This window comes from Rhinolophus sinicus, linkage group LG02 (assembly GCF_036562045.2).
Source record: "Rhinolophus sinicus isolate RSC01 linkage group LG02, ASM3656204v1, whole genome shotgun sequence".
Lineage (NCBI taxonomy): Eukaryota > Metazoa > Chordata > Mammalia > Chiroptera > Rhinolophidae > Rhinolophus > Rhinolophus sinicus.
The window spans coordinates 36470029-36492868 of NC_133752.1; the positions used below are offsets into that span (position 1 = coordinate 36470029).

At 43.4% G+C, this 22840-nt stretch overlaps 1 protein-coding gene across 5 annotated transcripts in view; it reads left to right on the plus strand.

The window, feature by feature from the left end:
• The window catches only part of LG02H4orf54 (linkage group 02 C4orf54 homolog), a 34576-nt gene extending 16119 nt beyond the window's left edge, over positions 1-18457 (plus strand). For 3 of the 5 annotated variants that reach the window (XM_074323152.1, XM_074323173.1, XM_074323168.1), the window contains 2 exons: positions 159-5594; positions 13713-18457. In XM_074323152.1, the coding sequence (XP_074179253.1) occupies positions 159-5568 (5410 nt within the window). In that variant the 3' untranslated portion in view covers positions 5569-5594; positions 13713-18457. Of the gene's footprint in view, positions 1-158; positions 5595-10630; positions 10694-12343; positions 12401-13712 lie in introns of all 5 variants that reach the window. The other 2 variants (XR_012493242.1, XR_012493240.1) reach the window with 2 other exon arrangements.
• The last annotated feature ends 4383 nt before the right edge of the window (positions 18458-22840 follow it).

Consider the following 22840-nt stretch of genomic DNA (forward strand, 5'->3'; position numbering starts at 1 on the left):
GGTTAATTTGAATTAGACCCCACATGCTTCCTCCACCCCCAAACTTCTCCTTTCATCTTAGAGCCCCCTCTCTACCCTCAAGTGTGGTTTCACTATGACTAGAGAATAGACACTAAAAATATTTCTGGAATGACGTGACCCACTCTCGCCCCATCCAGGAAAGGGACAAGGCTTCACAAGAAACAGCACATGCTTTCCTTTCATTTCTGGGAGTCCCAGGGTCGACCTACAGATGCTGCTCCTTCCCTCGCCGATGGCATTCAGACTCCTAGTTGCCGACGGTGCCAGGCAAACAACTGGACAGAACAACTCAGCTACAGGAAGGTGGCCACAGTCTCGGCCAGAGCAGCAGCCCCCGGGCCACAGACCACCTCTGCCACCCCATCCGGGAGCCTTGCCTCCTCCTTCAGTCTTGTCAGGGCCCCGACACAGGGGCTGAAGAACTGGGAGGTGGTAGCAGCAGTGGCAGTGGTGCCTACAGCCTTGGGGCCAGTCCAGGCACGTGGGACCCTGCTTCGGGCAACTCTGCGGCCCCTCCAGGGCCAGGGAGAGACCCAGGACAGCCCCAGCGCTCACCATTGTTTCTTCTTGTCGCTGAAACCTAGGCGAGGCCTCAGCATGGAAGCTGCTACTCCTGAGCTGAATCCGCAGGCCAGACTGAGGGAGGTGGGGGACCGGGTGAGCAGAGCTCAAGATAGCCCGGAGCTAAAGCAGCAGCTGCAGCTGCTGCCTAAGCCATCAACCTCCTCCCAGAGAGAAGTGAAATATGTGGAGATGTGCGCTTCAACTGGAGTCCAGAGGGAGAGTCCTGGGACCATGAAACTTACCCCGGAGCTCTCCCCTGGGGATCAGAGGGACTCTAAAAGTCCCAAGGAGAAAGTCCAAGATGAACCCAGTGGTCAAGAATGCCAGGCTCCAACCCCCCAGAAGGATCCTTCTTCCTCAGAACGCTCCAGATCCCAGCTCTCCCGCACTGATAAGGGCAGCAACTTCTCGCCTTCCTCCTCCTCCTCCTCCCCAGTGGACAAAGCAGAAGGTGGCCTTTCCAAGATGGATGAAACCACCATATGCACAGGGGCTCTGGCCACTTCATCTTCATCTTTGGGCTTTGAGAGTGACAGTGGTGAGAGCGCAGTGAGCTGCCAGCCCAGCGGAGGAGTGGGAGGGAAAAGAGCAGCAGAAGGAGGGGGAGGAGGGGAAGGAAAAGATGGGACAGAGTGCAGGGACATTATTGCCAAGTCTCAGGGCAGCAAGGGCACCCCAAAAAACGAGGAGGCTCACTACATCACCACCCACGAGATCCAGCTGAGTGAAGTCGAGCAGGACATGGATTTCGACGTGGGGCTGGCCTCGCGCTGGGATTTCGAGGACAACAACGTGATCTACTCATTTGTGGACTATGCTTCCTTTGGTGGCAGCGACGAGACCCCGGGGGATGTCACCACCCCGACCGAAGAGGAAGACAACAGCTGCTACCTCAGCACCACTCCCAGCACCAATGCCACCCGGACACCCAGTCCCACCAGCAGTGACCCAGCTCGCCCCAGCGCAGGCAGCAGTGGTCGCAACACCAGCAGCACGGAAGTGGGCAGTGGCCCCTCTGACAGGGGCCCGACTCCCCCACCCACTGGGCCTGGCACTGCCACTGGGCCTGAGCCCTTGCCGGAGCCCCCGGAGGCAGCTTCAGGGGCAGCAGCCGCCGCACGCAGCTGTGGGAGTGCAGCAAGCCAGATCCTCCTATCAATCAAACCGACTTCCCGGGCTATAAATGAGCCTAGCAACGTGCGTGCAAAGCAAAACATTATTTATGCTGCCAAGCATGAAGGCGACATGAGCCTCCGAGTCTCTACAGCTGCTGAACACAATTCAAGTTCACTGAAGCAAGACGGGGCTGCAGCGGTGGCTCAGGACCATGCAAAGAAATTCATCGCTGTCCCTGCTCGCCTGCAAACCCGGTGCGGGGCCATCAGGGCGAAGGAGTTGGCGGACTACTCCAGCGGGGCCTCCAGTGCGGTGAGCGAACTGGACGATGCGGACAAAGAGGTCCGTAACCTGACCTCCCGCGCCTTCCGGAGCCTCGCGTACCCCTACTTCGAGGCTCTGAACATCAGCTCCCGGGAGTCCTCCACGCTCTCCGAAGTCGGCTTTGGGCGTTGGTCGACCTTCCTGGACCTAAAATGTGGGGGTGTTGGAGCCCGAGTGGAACAGAGCCTGCTGAGGAGCAGTGCGGCCTCGGTGGCCGCAGGTCTGAGGAAGGCAGGTGGGGCCAGGACAACCGCAGACCAGCTTTACATCCACTCCAGGAAGTCCCAAACCAAGGCCTTGGAGTTCGTGGTCAGCAAAGTCGAGGGGGAAATCAAACATGTGGAGACACCTCTCTGTTTCCAAAAGCAGGTCCAGACGGGCTCCCGCGTGGTCACTCTTCTCGAACCCCTGAATTTACGCAGTGAGAGCAAAGCCAGCTCAGTTGCTGGGCCCTGCAAGGCCACCAGAGGTTCCAGCAAGGGCCCCGGGTCGGTGTACACAGATGACGGCTCTGAGACCTCTGAGAACAGTAAGCCTGCCTCCCGTGCAGAGGGCCCCCAAAAGAAGTCCAAGTTTGCTTCCAGCCTGCTCAAAAACATCATCTCCAAGAAGATGCAGCGGGAACATGAGTTCAAAATGGAGAGGGGAGAAGTCATTGACACATCCCACCATAACCTCTCCAGCATGTCCAAGGAGCCAGGGAGCACCACTGGGGGTGAGAAGCAGCGGGAGAGGAGCCTGCAGAGACAGAGCTCTCGCCACTCAGAGGCCGGCTCTGAGTACACGGTGCTCAGCCTGTCTGATGCAGGTGGGGAGGGGTCCATGGCCGGGTCTAAATCCCCAATTTTCAAAGCCAGTGCTCCTCGGGAGAACAGTGCAGGCTCTGGCCGAAACATCACAGACGGACACACAGAGGAAGCATGTGAAATTAAAAAGAGTGCATCAGAGACTGTCAAGGGCATCTTCCTCCGTAGTCAGAATAGTGCATTCCGATCGTGGAAGGAGAAAGAGGCCGAGAAGCGAGAAGAAAAAGCCCCCATTGGGAAGCTGAAACTCCCCAAAGGGGGCGACTGGAGGGCTGATCTCGGGGAGATATCTGCAAGCAAGTCCACTATCATGTCTCGTCTCTTTGTCCCCAACATCCAGCAGACACCCAAAGACAAACAGCCAGGGAAACAGGCCACTAAGTACCCTGCTGCCCAGGCCACCTCCACCGCAGTGATCAAACCCAAGGCTCCGGAAATCAAGATCCGGCTGGGGAGTGTGCAGCAGCCAAGCTCAGACTTCAACATTGCCAAGCTGCTCACGCCCAAACTGGCAAGCAGCAGCGCCTCTAACCTCCTCAGGACCATTGAGGACAACACCAGGACGCAGCAGAAACTCTTCCGGGGGGAAAACCTGGAAAAGGTGCCCCACTTCCAGGTGAGAGACGTCAGAGACAAGTCCAAGTCTCAGGGTCCCCTCCACCAGGTGAGGGATGTCAGGAAACTCATCAAAGGGTCAGGCGATAGCAGTGACAAGGGCAGTGTTACCCCAGAGCAGGGTCTGACTGGGCCCAAAACCAGGCAACTGGCTGCTGCAGCTGGTGGATCCAGATCCCTGTCCCCCATGGTGATTACATGCCAGGCCGTGGTGAACCAGAGGGAAGACAGCATGGACCGAGAGCTGAGGGAGGGCCTGGGCAAAGGCGGCAGCAGCAGCAGCGGCTTGAATTCTTCTTCGCCAGAAGGGACAGTCTTGGTTCACAGGGCATCTGGCAGGCTGCCTGTGGCCACCATTGCCCCCAATAAGCCTGAGCAGGGTTCATATCTGCCTGTGCTCAAGATCGTCTCCAAGGCTTCTGCTCAGAAGACCCCAGAGAAGGCCAAGGACGAGGAGGTCAGGGAGGAAGGGAAAGGTCCTAAGCCATCACGGAATGCCCTGGAGAAGCTGACGGCGGCCGTGAGGTCCATGGAGGAACTGTACAGTTTCAACCGGAACGAGTGGAAGCGCAAAAGCGACCCGTTGCCCATGATAACGGACAGCCATGTCCTGTCGCTCATCGCCAGCGAGGAGAGGGGAGGGGCTGGGGGTGCTGAGGGCGACCCGGACAAGCTGGCCAAAAGGCTGGGTGAGGTGGGAGAGCGGGGCACGGGAAACAAAGGCGGAGTGGTCCTGCGAGGGGGGCCCATGGAGCGTCTGCAGCGGAGAAACTCCAACCCGAGCGCCGAGAGTGTGTCTGCCAGAGCTGCTGCCTTTGAGAACCTGGCCAGGGAAAGGCCCCGGTCCCTCTATATTCCCCCAGTCCACAAGGATGTGCAGAGAACCCAGCCGCTGCAGCCCCTCCCACCCCTCCCCAGCAACCGGAATGAGTTCACAGTGAGTGCCAGCAGCACCCAGAAAACTGGGGGTGTTGCTGGCAAGTTTCCACAAGGGCTTTCTCCAGAGAGTCCTTCAGCAGCAAAGGGCATCAAGTCTCAGGGACTCCGGTCCCTCAAGATCTCTCCAGCCACCAGGGCACCTGTGGGGGAGGTGACCAATAGGAAAAATGGCAGCAATTTGGAAAAGAGCAATAGTGACTGTGAGAATTACCTGACTATCCCTCTTAAAGGAAGTTCTGCAGCTGGGGAACTTCCAGGCAGGCCTGGGGCTGGGAGGGAGGGGGCACCAGCCTCCTCAGTGGCCACTCTCTGCAGCTTGCCTCCCCTGAGTGCCCGCAGTCAGGTCCCCAGTAGCCCCAAAAGCTCCCATGTCAGTGGAACCAGCCGGCCAGCTTGGCGTACCAAACCTGACAACCCACGGGAGATGGTAGCTGCCCCCACAGGGCCACAGAGCCCCGAGCATCCCCCCACTGCCATCTACCACCAGCAACCACTGCCCTTCCCCCTGCAGGGGGCCCAGCCCCAGGTCCTCTGCTTCTCCCCACCTGGCATGCCTGCCCAGGCACCTGCAGGCTCAGCTTCCGTCCCCACAGAACCCTTCCAGCAGCCTCAGCCTCAGCAGACCCAGCGCAAGATGCTCCTGGATGTGACAACTGGCCAGTACTATCTGGTGGACACACCAGTACAGCCCATGACCCGGAGACTCTTTGACCCCGAGACAGGGCAGTATGTGGATGTGCCTGTGACCTCCCAGCAGCAGGCTGTGGCTCCCATGTCCCTCCCTGTGCCTCCCTTGGCACTGAGTCCCGGGGCCTATGGACCCACCTACATGATCTACCCTGGATTTCTGCCCACGGTGCTGCCTGCCAATGCCCTGCAGCCCACACCAATTGCTCACACTCCAGGGGGCAGTGAGCTCTCCCAGATGGCTGCAGAGCCCCCCAGCAAAGAGGCAGCTTCAACATTCACCGAGGCCCCATACTTCATGGCCTCTGGTCAGTCCCCTGCCTCCTCTTCCTCCTCAGCGCCAGCAGCCACATCCCAGCTCGTGGGGGCCAAGGGCTTCGCCCAGCTGCACGGCAAGCCTGTCATCAGCATCACCTCGCAGCCCCTGGGGCCCAGGATCATTGCCCCTCCTTCCTTTGATGGCACCACCATGAGCTTTGTGGTGGAGCACAGATGAAGAGTAGTCACCAGGAGCAGCTGCTGGTGAGTGTGACTTTGATAATCAGGTTTAAGGGATTAAGAGCAATCCTGTTTCTTTGTGTTTGAAGTAGCAGATTTACAGCAGAGGAAGCTGTCTAGAAATGGGCATTTTGGATGGTTAGAGAAAAACCCCATCCAAACCACTAAGGAGCTAATTTTCTTGCCAAGCTTCCTCCTCTCTCCACTCCTCTGTTCCCATGGCTTTTCCCCCTTTGACGTTTTCAAATTGCCTGAGTGTTTTTCTCACCTGTGAGTAGGAGGGAAGTGAACCTTGGATCTGCCAGGTTAGCTTTTGGTGAAGGTTGGCAGCGGAGAGAAACAAAAACCCGGTCTGGATTTCATGGAGCGAGACTCACTCTGTTCCTGGCAGCCTCAGTGGCAGAAGGCAGAACATCCTGAGAGATCACTGGGAACAGCAGTTAATCTGGTTGCTCCTCGGAAGTAAGGAGAGTCAAAACCTGACATTTTCTTCTTATGAGGTTTTTAAAAAATCTGCAGAAAAGCTTCACTCCCTCGTCTTCATAGTCCTCTTGAAGTATCTTATACAAAGAGACTGATTTTTGAAACTCTTGGTTTTCTATTTTCAGATGATCAGAATACTTTTTCTTAGCTGAGTTCAAGGTTTTTAAGGTCACACACACACACACACACACACACACACACACACACTAGCACACCCTTGACCTCCATGAGGGAGGAGAGCTGCTGTGGCTCCTTGGAGGGGGCTGCTGAGTTTGATTCAGTCCATTCAGACTGAATCCATGACTCACAGCTGGCAGTTCCTACAAGGCATTCGTTTTCATATCTGCATTCTCTCCCTTCAAAAAGAAACAACTCCCACTTGCCCCCTCTAAAGGAAATAAGACAAAGTCGATTCCTAACACCTGAGTTAATCCAACTTCACAGACAGGAATCCTTGATAGGTTTGTCTGAACCAGGACATATCAGGTCACACACATTATACAGGGGCAAACTTCAGCTGTGGGTGCAAAGATGTCAGCACTGTGGAGACAAATTGCCCTCATTCTCCTGTTCTCTTCACATTAGAAAGGATTGACATCATAAATGTTTCTTGGACTTTCACTTCTTGGTAAGATTATACCTAACCAAGAAAGGAGATGGAGAGGAGAGAAATTTTTTCTATTCTTGTAGGAAAGAAATAAGCCATTTCCTTTCTAAACTGAAAAAGAACAGAGCGACTTTCTTTTCATTGTGCAATGAAAGAGCCTACATTAGGAAGTAGGATCGTTAGATTAGAATCAGAGCTTCTTCTCACCAACTGTGTGTTCTTGGGCTGTAAACTCTCTAGCACTCAAGACACTCATGTGTCAATAATATCTACTGCTCAAAATGAATGTCAGATGATATAACAGAGTATAGCAACTTACAAATCTTTTTAAAATTAAGGGATTGTTACTATGCATTACATTTATTGGACTGCAAGACAGCATTAGGCCACTGTTCAAAAATCCTTGGATCTTCCTCTAAGAATTCAGGTGAAAGCACAAGCCTCATTTTACTTGCACTCTAGAAACAGAGGATTTGAATTATTTTTCTCCAAGAGTTTACCACAGGCGCTGTGTGATGAACACAATCAAGGAGGGGGAGGATTAAAGATAAATATAATGCATCTTTTGTCTGATGTAGAAAATAAAGCCAAACATTAGTATGCACGTGGAAGATACTCAGAATTGGAGAATTCGTTTTGCAGAAGGAAAGGAGTAGCCTCTAGACAAAAGCGTTTTAATCTTCTGGACAAGTGGTATGTTTACCTAAGGCTATTTTGGAGCAGCTAATCCTGTGAGGCCTTTTTGTGAGCTGTGGAGGTGCAGAAGCAAGGGGAAGGGAGGACAGGGCTGGGAGGAGGGGGGAGCCAGGCACAAGCTCCTCGTAGTGTCTGTCCGCTAGGCAGCTGCCTTTGGCCTTTCTCCTGTCTGCTGAGTCTGGAGAGATTAGGCCTGGAGTTGTCTCCATCAGACCCAAATATAAATCAGAGCTTTTAGTATTCGAGATTTGAACCGTGATTATTTTGAAAGTTTTTCCCTTTTTGAAAGCACAACCTTTATTTTAGTCCACAGCCCTAAAGATAGAAGGCGAAAGCTGGCCTCACGATTTAAGGAGACTGGTGATAAAATAATGATTAGCTTTTTGTGTACAGGAAAACATATAATTATGAAAACTCAGACGACTAATGAAAATCCTTCAAAACTCACCTTCCTGAAAGTTCTATGCCACTTGCCAAAGAAAAGTCAGATACATAAAGAAGTGTGTAGTTCTTTTCCTTGTGAGAGGAAAAAAAAAAAAAAACATTGTTCATATATATCAAAAATTCCATTGTACACACTCATTCAACTGATGATCATACACTTAGTCCTTGTGAGAAGTCTTGGAAGCTGATTTCAGTTCAAGATTTCCTTTGAAAACCAGACGTATCCCAGAGATTTCCCTTGAGGTGGAGTACGGTTTTTTGGTGCCCCTTTGAACTAAATCACATAAATGAATTGATCCAATCACATTTCACAGAGAAGAAAACTGGGGCTTAGAAAGAAATGGTTTTGCTGAGGTTCCCAGACAGTGAGAGAGCCAGGACTGTGGAGCTGACTCTTAGCTCCTGGGTCACACTATGCTCTCTGCAGGCCACTCTGTGTGTTCCTCAGTTGGAGGCATGGGAGCAAAGGGAGAATGGCAGAGGACTGCAGTGAGCTCTGAACTTGCAGCCAGGAAACCAGGGATCTAGTTTCTGCCTCTCTGGACATTTGTAAAATGAATGTTTGAATAAAATGCACTAATTCCCTCATTCTTTCAACGCATGAATTACGTGTTTACACTCTACCAGCCACAGTGTACTCTGCAGTGACTATAAACCCCCATGTGACCGACTACGGTCCCATCAGCCAGGAGCTACCCTCCAGCAGGAAGACACACATTGGACATACAGAACTGCAAAACCAGTGTTCAAGTCCTGTCTTAACCTTTAAGATTCCTTCCAACTCAAATAATAAGTATTTCATCATCTATTTTTAGCTGCATGTTGTAACTGGGAGCTTTGCTTTCTCCCCCTGTATATATTTGAGCATAACCAACTGCTGTTATCTCTTCCTAATTATTCTGTTACGAATGTCCCTTTAGTTTTGTTTTTATAGGTGGGTCTTTCCCACTTCTAAGAAGATAATTAGTAATGTAGTAGACTTTATTATTATCTAGTACATCATAGATTGTGATAAATGGATGAGGCTGTTTGTAGCCGGTGCCCAGTGGCCAGATAGTAACAGGAACCCATTTGTAACACACCAGTGGTTTAGGCACACCAGTTGCAAAGCTTCACTACTTTCTCTTTTTCTGTTAGGACTATTCTGTTTTAGATCTTTGTTGTTCGTTCATTTTTGTTTTGAAAGTCCCCGTTGCATAGGATCTTTGATGCTTTTTCCAGTGAAATTATTTTTGTTTTAGTTTCCTGTCATTGGAGGCATGTAGCTATATTTTTCCTTCTCTGATATATTCACTTTCATGCTTTCTCCTGCCCACCCACATATTTTTGTTTTAGGATTTTAGTTGAAAATTGATATTAAATGCCATTTGCAAGGGCAGAAAGATAAAATAAATATGTAATACTAACAAAAAAAATTTTAATTGCCATTATGCCTGCTCTGCAATGGGTATTGCAATTATTTTGTTTAATTTGAATGGTGTTTTTTTTTTCCTGTGAGGCTTTATCCATTTGTTTTTTCATTTCTGAGTGTGCTTTATGTTGCTTCAATATGTCAGTCTTTCTTTTCTCCTTACTTCCTTGGAATTATTTCTACCCCTGAATAGAGCCTCACAGGTCAGCAACTGAAGTGGAAAGAGAAAGGGGGCTGGATGCAGGTGATCTAGTTTTGTAGAGTGTTCTAAGGGGCCCCTACTGGGGTCCTTAGATCGTCAAACCCCATCCCCTTGTGGTAGGAAACTGGAGCTCAGAGAGGTTAAGTGGCCCTTCTTCATTCAGTGTCCCTTTGGGCCCTGAATCATCCCATACCAGAGTCTTTTTTCAGTTTGCTTTTTTCGTTGCATTCCGGTCCCCTACTCCTTTTCTCCCCAGGGTCACTCTTATTTGGTGGTCCTCCTGCCAGCGTCTGTCCCAATAGTTGACTTCCCCTCCCTTTTTTCCTCTCTATTTGTTTGAGAATTTACTTTCTGTTTTTTGCTTTAGTTTATTTATTGTGATTTTATTCCTTGTTGTGGTTTCTCCTTTCCCATTCACTTCAAGCTGATTTAATTTACCGCCCCACCTTACTTCTCCCCTTCTCCTTCCTTTTTTGTTTGTAGTTTCTTTTTATCACAGCCTGGACAATTTAAAGGGCTGGCGCTTCCTGCCAGCTCCCTCACCTGCATGGGCTTTGGATCTTTATGCAGGAGACCAGGTGGCTGGGCTGGGGCCATTTCATTTTCACATCATTCCATTATTACATTCCTGAATTAATTCATCTATTTCTATTTTTTCCTGACTTAGTTGTTACTTCCTCTCCCAATTATTATGCTGGGGGAACCAAAAACATGTATATGCATGACTTGTGTTCCTCTATTGTTATTGGTATATATTGAGTATTACAATTTTAATACAGTTTTTTCCTTTCTTAAAATGTGTATACATTTTTTTCCCGCACCCTCTGTCTATGGCTGTTGTTTTATTTTATCCTCTTAATATCTTTTTTTTACCTTTTCTTTTCTCCCTTTCTCTTTTCTTGGATTGTAGCTTTCCTCTAGCTCCTAATTTTGTGCCTTTCTCCACAATTTTATTGCCTTTATTATTTTCTTCTCTACCCTCTATAAAAATGGAAAGTAATAACTGAGGTGTATTAATCATTTATTATATACCAAGACTTAACATCATGCTGTCTGATTCCTAAAACAAGTAGGCACTACTTTTACCCCTATTTGACAAATGAAGAAATAACTTCATTTGTCAACAGATCAACTGGAATCCAGGCCCTTTGTGCTCCATGGCAGTGCTCTTATACATGGCCCCTTGTTTGCCCCTTCTCTTACTCTCTGCCCTCCAGGTCTCAATTCCTTGTTGTGAACTGTCTCCCTTCCCTCATCTGGGAAAAAGGGAAAAGAATAAGGTAAGAAATTGACCCAGAATCTGGTAATATCTAGCATATACTATGCCTCCATGTGTGTTTTCCTTCTGATTGAAAAATTAGCTGTCCTTCATTATTAGAACATTTTGTGTCCCAAAGAGAAATCTGAGCCAGTGTCAGCACTCCTAGGGGCTGTGGATCCCAGCGGTGGAGTACAGGTAACCCCTGTATAACACAGTTGTTAGGTTCCTTAAAAATGCCGTGTTATGTGACTCCGTGTTATACGAAACAAAGAACTAGTACAAAAAAGGGGGTTAGGTTCCAAAAAATTTTAAAAACACACTATTATGTTTTTATAATTAAGAGAAATATCTTTATTAAAGCAATTTTCCCCAAAAGTATAACATATTAATATATATTAAATAATGTTTTCTTCGTCATCACTACTAAGCACCATTAACCAAGGGCATTTTCTTTTTGACAAGATATCTTCATCCTCTGAAATTAATACTCCACGAACAAAATGGATTTAAAATTCTAATGTATTTTAAAATTCTGCAATCAAATCTAATAGGACATCCATGCTCGAATGAAAAATTTCAAATGAGATATCTTAAAAGCTCTTATTACATTCTGTGTTGTTCGGGGATTTCCCTAATTTCAAATGAGATATCTTTTGCTCTTAGAAGCTCTTATTATGCTCCGTGTTGTACGAGGATTTGTCTAATTCTCAAACCGCATTAGAGTGACACTATTCTAGGATGTCGTGTTGTACAAGGGTTTCCCCCAATTCTCAAACTGTGTTAGAACGAAACTGTGTTCTAGAAGTGCCACGTTATATGGGGCTTACCTGTAATTGTGTGTATATATGTGGCAGGGCAGGTGTGGGATGTCCACCTGAGAGTGGGATGCCCCTGGATGCCAACAGGTTCATGCATTTTTGTTGGAGGGGAGTACTGTGGTTTGACTCAAGTCCAAGAAGTCAGGAAGCACAGGCCTAAATTCTTGTACTCTCACTACTCTGGATGCATGACTTGCCCTCTCTCAACCTCAGTTTTCTCAACTGTAAAATGAGGATACCTTGTAGAAGTGTTGTGAACATTCAATTATAAAACCATTACAAAGGAAAAACCGAATAGTTCACGGCACGTAGTAAGAGTTCAATCTGCCTTGGAGACTGTAACCTCATGAATGCCTCAGGAACCCCCACTCCCCATCTCGCAGGGGCCTTCACCAGAGCAGAAAATCAGACCTTATCCTTGCAGACTCCTAGGGCAGTGTCAGGCCCTTGTATCCAGGATTGCTTTATATTTCCCAAAACAGGAGGCAATGTCTACAGTTCTGCAGTCACCTTCGAGCTGGCTGATCTCTTGGGGCAGGTCAGTTGGCTGTGGGTCAGAGTCCTCTAGTATCCCCCAAAGCTTTCCAGAATGTTATACAACTCGGGCCCTAGATTGCCAGCTGCATGTAGTGATTTTCCTCTCTGTCTGGGCACAGTCCTATGCGGAGCAAGGGAAAATCTGACCCAGCATCCCTGCTGAACTCTGTCATGTGTTCAGTCCTATTATCACAGGAAGTCACCCAGGCCAAACTGCCTGGTGACACAGTGTAGTCACTGACCGCTCTCATCTTTACTGACTTTTTCACAATCCTCTGGTTAAACTGGTGATTTTATTATTTTATTCTTAACAGGAATTAGAGCAACTTTATTACTTTCAAGACTTCAAATAAAATTCCTCTCAAGTTGATGTAAGCAGAAACAATGCCCTGTGAATGAATGGAAAGGCAATGTCTGGACTATGGATTCTGAAAGTGACGCCAGTAGATTGTATAAACAGGTTTCTCCTCTGTTTCTCAGCCTGCTCCCACCGTCCTGGAGTGCCCCCGGCCCCCTCTCTGTTCTCTCTCTCTCTCTTTCTTCTTCCCTTCTCTGTGTCTTTTCATTTTGCTCAGGGAGTCTTTGCAAATCTTGCCTCATGATGGAACTCAGCCTGAGTTGTTGTCATATCCTTGGATTGCACTGAAATGATTCTTCATAGTCTTCTATTTTCTTCTCCACCTCTTGTAATTATATTTTCTTTTGCTGTTGCTACTTTACATGTCCTCAGGTAGAAAAACTTAAATTTAGCAAATGAGAAGTCTTTAAACCCACAACAATCTCTTTCATCTTGAAGGTCATTCCTTAATAGAAAATACAGAAGAATAAAATACTCAAACATGGAATATATCCACATGAAACCATAATTATTCTTATAGACTTTTTTTAAATCATATATTTAACAGGTCCGTTTCTAGATGACAAGATTAAAATGTCCCTTGCTGGCTACTCTGATTATGCAATAATTGGTTAGCTAACTATTACTAGATACTTCTTGAAGGTGATTTTTCACATGATAGAATCTTCTTAATCCCTCACAAATATGACCTGCAGGCCACTCTGTTTTAGTCTTCATAATATTATGTTCAAATATCAACTCTCAAGTGTTAAAAAAAAAAGTTATTTAGTCACAGTTCTAGAATACTATAGAGAGAGGAAGTCTGCAGAAAGGGCTAATTTTCAGTTAGCATTTGAATATGTCAATGCTTGTCTTAGAATGGGTTTAACTAGGTTTAAGTTCTAACTAGTATATTTCATTTTAAACCAATGTACTAGATGAAATTCCACGTAATTTAGATAGTAATCATTCACTTTACAAGATTCTCAGTATAGATTTCACTCATTTAACTAGATTGCTAGCTTACGCTAAATTTCATTTCAGCATGACATACGTATTACCCTGTTTTATCTCTTCTATGGATGATTTCGATGAAACTACACATTTAACTCAAATCAAGGTTCAAAGAGAGGTTCCACTTTAAGTACTTTCTTCAAGTCAGTATAAGGTCTAATAAGTTCAGAAACATCTGCCAAATACATTTTAAAATGTGAATGTCATCATCATTAATATTGAAATCAGCCAAATAGTTAAATAAAATGTATTTTGATGTTTTTCTTGCTTCTTTAAAAGTGAGATTTACTTTTAGAACTAACAATCTGTTCTTTGACTATGTTTATTTATAGGAGCAAGACAGAAAGACAGACCTCTCTTCTTTAATCTGAAGGTTGTATTATAACAGCACCAAGAATTCATCTGAAAAACTTCCTCTACATGTGTTATTCTTAGTATTTGCTTCTTATAAACCAAGTGTGTAAGTTTCTATATTTTCCTGAACAACCCTGTGTAAGACAGTTTGTGTTATTTTAGTTTTACTAGGCTGATTGAATGGTTGCATTTTTCCCCCTGTAAAACTATTTCTTTTTACACTTAAATACAGGATATACGCATTCTATTCATCTTTCCCTCCTTTGGACTAGACAACAATCCCTTAAGTTTTTTATAGTTCAATCAAACCATACAACAGCATAGGTTTGGTTGTATTGTAAACCAAGCCAACAAACCAGTAATTTGGATCATAAATCTTGTAGGTCCTTGGAATATATATAAGGACTAGCTGGCAGAATTATAGCACATGCTTGGATTTTAAATATGTTGGGTCTGTACTTTGAATCATATACCAGCCAAGCCTAGTCATTCTCCTGATTATATTCTCCATGTTCTTTTCTTGGGTTTAGCATGATTTCAGATGTGATGGTGAAAAATAGTGGTGTTAACCTTTATGCTTTAATTTCCCCATTTTTACAGTGTCATGACACTATCTGTTGCCTTAAAATAGAATGACTTAAAATACTGAAGAGCTAGTGATTTAAAAGTAAGCCTTTAGTCTCAGGAAGGTATGAAATATTTATTTCCCTCTAGTAACCCAACCTTTGTTAAGTGTGTACAGCATTTTTTTTTTTGGTCTTTTTCAATGATTCCCGTCATAGTTGCATATACTCCTGTCTCTCACAGATTGTTTGGAGTCTGACGAGTGACCTGTTTGGGGTGATAGAATAGCATGTAAGCTCTGATTCAGTGGCTCTGATTCTCTCCAGCCCTCGCCATACCAATAACTGCGACCTAGGATTACATCACTAGTTCCTTAAGGTTTTAAGAGATGTTGAAAATCCAAATCACAGAATTTTTCATGAACAGTAACTATTGACTCAGTTGTAACCCAATTCTGAAGGTTATTTTAGTGAGTGTTCACAGTGAGTCTGGAAGAGTTAATCAAACAGATAAATATTTAGCTTGTCAGAGTTAATGTATGTCAACATATATTTGACAAATGTTACATTGGCATAGTTCTTACTTTAAAAAAGAATACCTTGAAGATTCTCCCAGGCTTTTTTATTTAAGGAATCTCCTCTTATTTACTTATTTATTCAAAGGTAAAGCATTCTGGTAATTTTTTAAAAGGCCTTATTTTGATTTTAGTGGTCATCAATATTTGGTTTCTGCTTAAAATTGCTTTTTGAAACCACAGAATTTTGTGCTATTCATGACTGAAGTTGAGACTGATTTTTGTATGGTTTATGAAATCTCATTACTTTGTAGTTATGCTTCTTATTTCAGACTCTATAAAAAAACAACTCAATTTCACTTTCAAGGCCTTCCTTAAAATAATTTTTTATCTAGAAAATTGTTGGCTAAAAGAAAAGTTTTGAGGGAGAAATAATTCCATTCATCATTGGGCTCATGGGCTATGTAATGGAGTGATGTCTCTGAGACATGACACATGAAATATGAAACAGCCTCTGTGTATGGAAAAGATGCCTTGTACCATATTAGGAAAAGCATTATTCCTTTGTCATAGAGGCCCTTATACCCGGGTACATCAACAGATTCACCTCAGAACATACTTAATTTTTCACCACTGGGGAAGTACATATATCAGCCCTTCCTCATTTTCAGTAGAGATCGGCTGGGTGTGAGATCACTTAATACTGAAACAAGAAAGTAGAATCAATTTCGAGGATCTCAAACCTATAGTACTCAAAACAGTGCCATGAATTCTCAAGTATTAGGTTGGTGCAAAAGTAATTGCGGTTTAAAAGGTTAAGAATAATTGCAAAAACCACAATTAATTTTGCACCAACTTAATATTTGACCATATCTAGTGAAACTTATACAGGATTTGGGTGGGTAGTACCACAATTGATAAGACTATTTTAAAACCATGTGTGACTTTTAGGAAAATCCAGTAGTCATGTTGAGTTGTCAACTGCTTGCCAGTTTTTCAGAGACTCTCCTTCCCGAGAAAATGTGGTCAAGTTTTTACCTTCCACTGGTCTAGGGGCTCCATTTTTTAATTTATTATTTATTATTATTTATTATTTATTTAGCACCAGTAGATCTGAGCCTTCAGTTCTCACACTGAGGTAAACTGAGACAGAAGCTAGGAAAGAAAGGAAAATGTCTCATTTTGGGGTCTATAAGAGAGGCCACATCCTCTGAGGAGCTTCCAGGAGGTAGTAAATGCCTAAGTGGTTAAGAACGTAACCTTAAAATAATATTCTATGAATATGACATCTTCTATTGGTAATTTTATGGTTCTCTATTTCCTTAAACCATGCAAAGCTGCTGGGCCATTTACTACCTCAAATGACAGGGAGGAACATTTTAAAAGACATGAGGTAAATCCAAATCCTCATTGTCATTGTTATTATCTCTTGAGGTCACATTGATATTTGAAAGAAGTGGTTGTGCCCTTCCTCTTTCAACCAAAGTTAAGTGGAATGAGAGTTTATGAACCTTCCAACCCACAAAAGTGTTACCCTCACAATGTCCCTTTAGCTACTGAACTACCCTTTTATGTTTTATGTACACAAAACTATTTGTAGCACAACAAGCATGTAGCCTTTCCTAAATAGCACCTTGAGCTTGAATCTACTTAGACTTGTAACGCCATTTTCTCTCAGCATTACAAGTGTGGCTCAGTTTTCCAGAGGAACCACAGGGCATCGTGTGTTGGAATCTTAACCCATTTCCTCTTTTTCCTTGTTGGTTAAATGGTCAGGTTGAAACATGCTCTATTTGAATTGTTTTTGGAAAACTGAACACATTTGTAACCAGTATGAAAATTTAATTCACCAGAATGTGTTTTTTTTTAAAGCACTCATTGAAATTGCCCTCAGGATTGAATAAAGCTCAGATATGCAGTTAGTGACTTAACTTATAGGCTCTCTGTATGTCGGTATATGTCTGTGTGTGTATATGGCTCTCTATATACCATTGGCTAAATGAGTTAGAACAAATTACATTTTGGCATCTCTGTGATAAATCTCAAATGTTAACGCACATTTCAAATTCATCCTTCTATCACTAGGAAATGCCTAGTGATATAAATTTATTTTTCTTAATTTCAGATTAGACTTTATCATCCTTGCCTCTTAAAGAAATTTAATGCATTTTAATTATTTTCATACTTTGTGTGTTTGCTATGAATTGAATGCTCATGCTACCTGAAATAATACTTTGGACTGCAGGACAGTACTGATTCCTAAGTAGATTGACTATACTCTCATGATAAGTATATATATATATGTGCATGAGAAAACACATTCAATTATAGTCTCTGTGTTTAAAAATGATCATGTATACATTTTCCTATGTGGTGCTTGAGGAGTTTCATTCTACAGTTTACAAGGTGTAGGTTTGCACCCCAAATTCTCAGGGTATGTTATTTTACCCAATACTTGAAAGAAAAAGGTGCCCTGTATCTTACCAGTACTGTTGAGGGGAAAAATTATGTGTAGGTTTGGTTTAGAAAACTACTTATAAAAATCAAATTCATAAAGTATGTTAGGCTTTTACATAATTTCTAAGGAGATATACATATAGATATGATATATATTTTCAAGAGACTGTTTCTATATTCTTAACTAACTTCTGGGTCCTAAGTAGACCTCACAGGTGCATAAAATCATTTAAAAAAGCATGTAGCATTTGCTAAATTGTATCTTGAGCTTGAATCTAATCAGAATTTCAGACTCTGGTTCTCTGGGGGAGAGGGAGAAAGCATATTTATCTGTGGCACACGTGATGACAAGGCCCGGGGTGGGGGGATTCTGAAAATTGGTCTTGCTTGTATGCCCCATGTCTCCGAAGAGAACTGAACATTCACGGAAGTATTTTAAGCTGTCAACATTCTTGTTTCATGTTGCAACTAGAGCACATTTTTAGACTTATTCCTATTTAATTCATAATGGTGCAGAATAAAACACATACATAGCACATCTAATTTGATTTTTTTAAAGTTTTATAATTGCTTTTTACAAGCTAGTGTTAATGGCAAAAAGTCCTTTCAAGGGCTCCCTGAATTACCTGTAGTACCTGAATCTATTTCTAGCAGGTGGTCCTTTTTTTCCCCTCTCCCTTTGAAGATGTAGTTTCTTTTTTTACATTTAAATCATATTATTGTACAGTAAAGACAATGGTGGTTGAAAAGAACGTGAAGACTGAAGAAGTTATGTCCCAAACAGAGGAGAGTAAATTGTGTGATGAATGGAGAAAGACATTGGATAATGCTGAATTATACCCCTGACTATGAAATAAGCCAGTGGTAAATGGAAAGAATGTGAAAAATTGAACTGTTCTCAAGATAGAAATCTTGGTGGAAGAGTTCCTACCTGAAGTCTGATGTGACTCAATTATAGAATGCAGTGAGCTTGGCCAGTGGGACTATGAATCTAGCCCCACATCTCTGAGAGTTACTCTCAGGGTATTGCATATGGAGAAAACTAGGACTCTGTGAGACTAGCCTACATACCTTAATTGCCAGCATTTGTAAGTGGTTGTGCAATCTTGTGTAATGGTCTTTTATTTTGACTCTTGAAAACAATATTTTGTTGTTGTTATTGTTGTTTTCCAGTAAAAGTAACTGCAAAGAAAACATACATTATTTGTCTTTATTTTAATTCAGAAACAAGCTTTGGACATTTTCATTTTCTTCAATCTTGTAACTAAAATCCTTCACTTAAGTAACATACTCTAATGTTTCACACCTAGCGTTGTATTAGTTTTCTATTGTCGCCAGAACTGCAAAGTTAGTGGGTTAAGACAATGCCAATTCATTACCTTAGAGTTCTGGAGGGCAGACGTCTGGAATGGGTCTTTCTCGGAACCCCTAGTATTTTACCTGCCTGACCAAAGGAGTGTAAGTGCTTGCATCATTACGTAGAACTGTGAGGAGAACCTGCCAAGGTGTGCAATGCTCCACTGACACCAAAGAGACAACAGTGTCCCTGAGAATCCACGCTGAGGCCCAGGAAAGTTCTTCTAGTGACCCCCTTCAAAGCCTAAATATAAGAGGCACACATTTTGGAGACTTAATGCACAGTGAGGATCAATGCTATAACAGGCCCCTTAAGTCATTATTCAACTGAACTCATTATAAACCTTAACACTGAAGCCCCAGAAAGACTTGAACCGACATTCCACATCGAGGGACATCTAGGATTCCTCACATATGTCCCGGATCAGGGGTGAAAGGGCAAGAAAGAAAGTTGAGGACAGTTCCAGGCCTATATTTTCCTAAGTCACCTCTTGCTGCCAGCTCTTGTTTCTAGTGAATTCTCAAATTCCACTCTCCATCTTGCCTCTAGTGTGTACTGTTTTACTCTGCATTGCGTTACCCGACTGGACTTCATTGCAGGACACGCATCCAGCCCCGAGTATTCCTGACTCGAGACTACACGTGTGGCTGGACTTTTCTGAAGGTTTAGGGTATATGGGATGGAAATTAGCAGGTGCAGCCAGCTAATTTCATATGGCAGCCAGCTGCATTAGCAAACTCCTTAAACCTGAACTGCTGGTATATCTCTGCTTATGCAGCTCCGTGCCGTCTCTGGCACTAGATAATGTTCCCTGGTTGTTGAATGCATTTGTGCTCCAGCCATCATCCCTAGTGCTAGAGCCCTCTCCCTCTCTTCATCCTCTGCTTCCTCTGTTCCGTAGCTTGCTGGCTCAGAATCTTCTAATTTCCTGTTATTTCTTATATAGAGCAATTTAGCCACCTATTGAAACCTTGCTAATGCATATCCATTAAACTATGTCCAGAAGACCTCACCTTCATAAACAAGCATGGCCATTGTCCTAGTAATGTATTGTTGAGAAAGAATCCACCCCAAAACTTAGTGGTTTAAGACCCACAAAAACCATTTGTTTAGCTCATGAATCTGTAATTCACGCAGGGCTCGGCATGGAAGGTTCTGTTTCACACAGGGGCTTGACAAGGGCTTGGAGAATATACTTCCAAGGTGGCTCACTAACATGACCAGAAAGTAGATGCTAGCTATCAGCTGGAGTTCAGCTGGGCCAGCCAGGAATCTCAGGTCGTCTTCAGCTGGGCTTCTCCATGGGCAGCTTGGGCTTCCTCAAAACATGGTAGCTGGGTTCAACAATGAATATCCCAAGAGCAAGCAAGCAGATGCCACCAGTTTCTTAAGGCCTAGTTCAGAACATGGCGTAGCATCACTTTCACCAAACTCTATTTGACAAGCCATCACAGAACCCAGATTCAATGGCCAGGAACATGGATCCCCGCTCTCAATGGAAAAGTGTCAAATAATTTGGGGACATGTTTTAAAATCACTATTCATTAAGGGGGTATTTTTAAACACATACATTTATAAAGGGAACTTTAAAATCAAGTCTTAGATTACTATAGGCTCAAAGATTCTTGAAAGACTCTAGAATGAAACTAGTATATATAAGGTTTGGTGGGCATGTATTTTTGTGTGTTGGGCATATGTTGGAGTCTCACAAGGCAGAAATCACTGTTGTATTTCTAGTGTGGAGGCAATCAATGTTCTTTAGAAATGAAGAAAAGCCTACTATATGCCAAGTGCTCTGATTCATGAAGAGGTTAGGATTTCAGGAAGCCGCTAAATATGGTGAGAATGCCTGATATGCTGATGAAGCTAGCTAGTCTAAGCCTCGTCAAAGGCATGGATATTGAAAGAGGAAACTGGCTACCAGCCACAAAGAGATCCATGCCAACAACTCAGCATGGGGCAGGCAGGGAGCAAAGAGGGCTTGGTGTGAAGAGACCAGGGGAAACCAGAGCAATAGCAAGAAACTGAAAGTGAAGAAGCTGTTTAATTGTGCCAGAAGCACAGGGGATCTTCTGAAGGGGCCGGTAAGGGAGGTGTGTAGGGCGTAGCAGCACAGCCAAGCCCTTTGATATGAAGTTTACCCAACAGAAGTGGTATGAAGAGAGGCATTAAAGACATAGCAAAACTAATATGTTCTTTTGCTCTTTTTAGTCAAGTTGAAACCTGACCAACAGATGGTTCCTTGAGTGAAGTGTTCTCTGAAGGTGTATATACCTTCAGTACTACTGGATAGAGAGTAAGAACAGGTTTTATTATATAACGTATGTATACTCGTACATACAGACAAACACACTAGATATAGTATTGCAGGATAACATTATTATGTTACATAGATTATTATAATGTGAGCATTATAGAGATAAAATATTACCTTTGGCCTATAGTTAGCATTCAAGAAATATTGACTACTATAATATTATAGCATTTCTGTTTCTGAAAAATTCAAATTCACTTCTGTATAGGTTGCTTAAAAATACTCAAACCAATTTTGGGGGATATCTTCTATTTATAAAAATAAGGCATATTCTTTGAAGGAAATTTAGAAAATGTTAAAATGTTCTGAATACTGAAAAGTAGGGAAAATTCTTCATTACTCAGAGAGACCCACTATACAGAGTGTCTCTAGGACTTAATACTTGTAAGTGTATTTGATACTTTACATGGTATTTTGTAGTCTATTTATGTGTGTCATAAAATTAGAAACCTATCTCCTTATCTTTCAGTGTTCTTATAGAATGGATTTTTAACAGATGAATCTCATTTCCTCATATGGCTGTATCATAACATGTTTAATCAATGTCGTATTTTAAGTACTTAGTTTTTATAGTTTTGGGCTATGAAAATAATGCTGCAATGAACATCTTTGAACATAAATCTTTCCAACCATTTCTGATTACTTCTTTGAGATAAATTCCTCTAAGTAGAATTACTAAATAAAAGGACATGGACATTCTTAAAACTTTTGACATATTGGATTTTGAGATGTCTCCCTACCTCTCATATCCCAACCTTGCCAGCCCCAAACATGCATGCACCTTATTTAGAAACTTTATATAGTTGACTCCCTTTACCCTCTTCGCCCATGTTGTGTAAGATGACTGATTAAATCAATAAATAATTTGTAGGGAAGGACTTATTGTATATGCTTTGGCTGGATTTCTTCCAGTTCCCTCTCCAAACTTCTCACTACCCGTTGTGCCTCTGGTCTGTATCAGTAGGCATTGTTGAGTACCATAGGCAGTAGATCAGAGGCAGGGAAACAAAAGGGAAGTCAGGGTGTTTGTTTCCATGGTTCCCTCACAGTGGAGGTGGTGAGGCTACTTCTTCCCCCTCAATCCAAGGCCATAGCTCCACACAGCTTGTGCTGTCTGGGTTCCAATGGTTACTCTCTCCCTTGACCTTTCAGGCTGCCTAGTGTTATGAATTTCAGGATGCTGCACCATCCCTTGTTTCCCTAAATCCTGCCCTCTTCTTTATATAGTTTATTGAGCAATTCTTAAATTACCCAGGTTGGATGTGCTGTCCGTTTCATGTAGAGACCTTGTTTCCTGCAGGGACCCTGACAAAGAAAGAGAACTTGGCCACGAGAGAGGTGGTGACTAAAACTAGAAAAAAGTTTAGACACAGATGTAGTATTCTGCTCAAGTCCCGAGGAAGGATAATGACTAAGCTGGGAAGCAATTTTCAGGTATTTTCTTTGTTCTCAAAATTTTCTCCATTTCACTTATGATGTGGAATCTCCTTATTATTTCTTCCAAAAACATACTTATTTTATGGCTGAATTTTAGATTCATTCCATGCTTCCTCATGAAAACACTTATCCTTTCCTCTTGGTAATCATCACATTCACAGAGAACAAAGGCAAAGGAATTTGGTAAAGAAAGGATTGGTGAAATCTGAAGTTAATTTGGGCATGTAAAGAAATGGATGAAAGTCATGTTATTACAAAATGTGACAATAATTTTTATAATGTGAAAGTAGTGAAATTTTTCTGATAAGCCCATAAACAAACTTGGTAATCTTCCTAAGTTCAGAAAATAGATTCACTCCATGAAGTCAGAACATAAAATGTTGCTTTCTTCTGCAGTTCTATAAGACCACATGTAAAAAGTTACTATTAGTGAACACTTATTAAGTGCTGACTCCATGCCAGG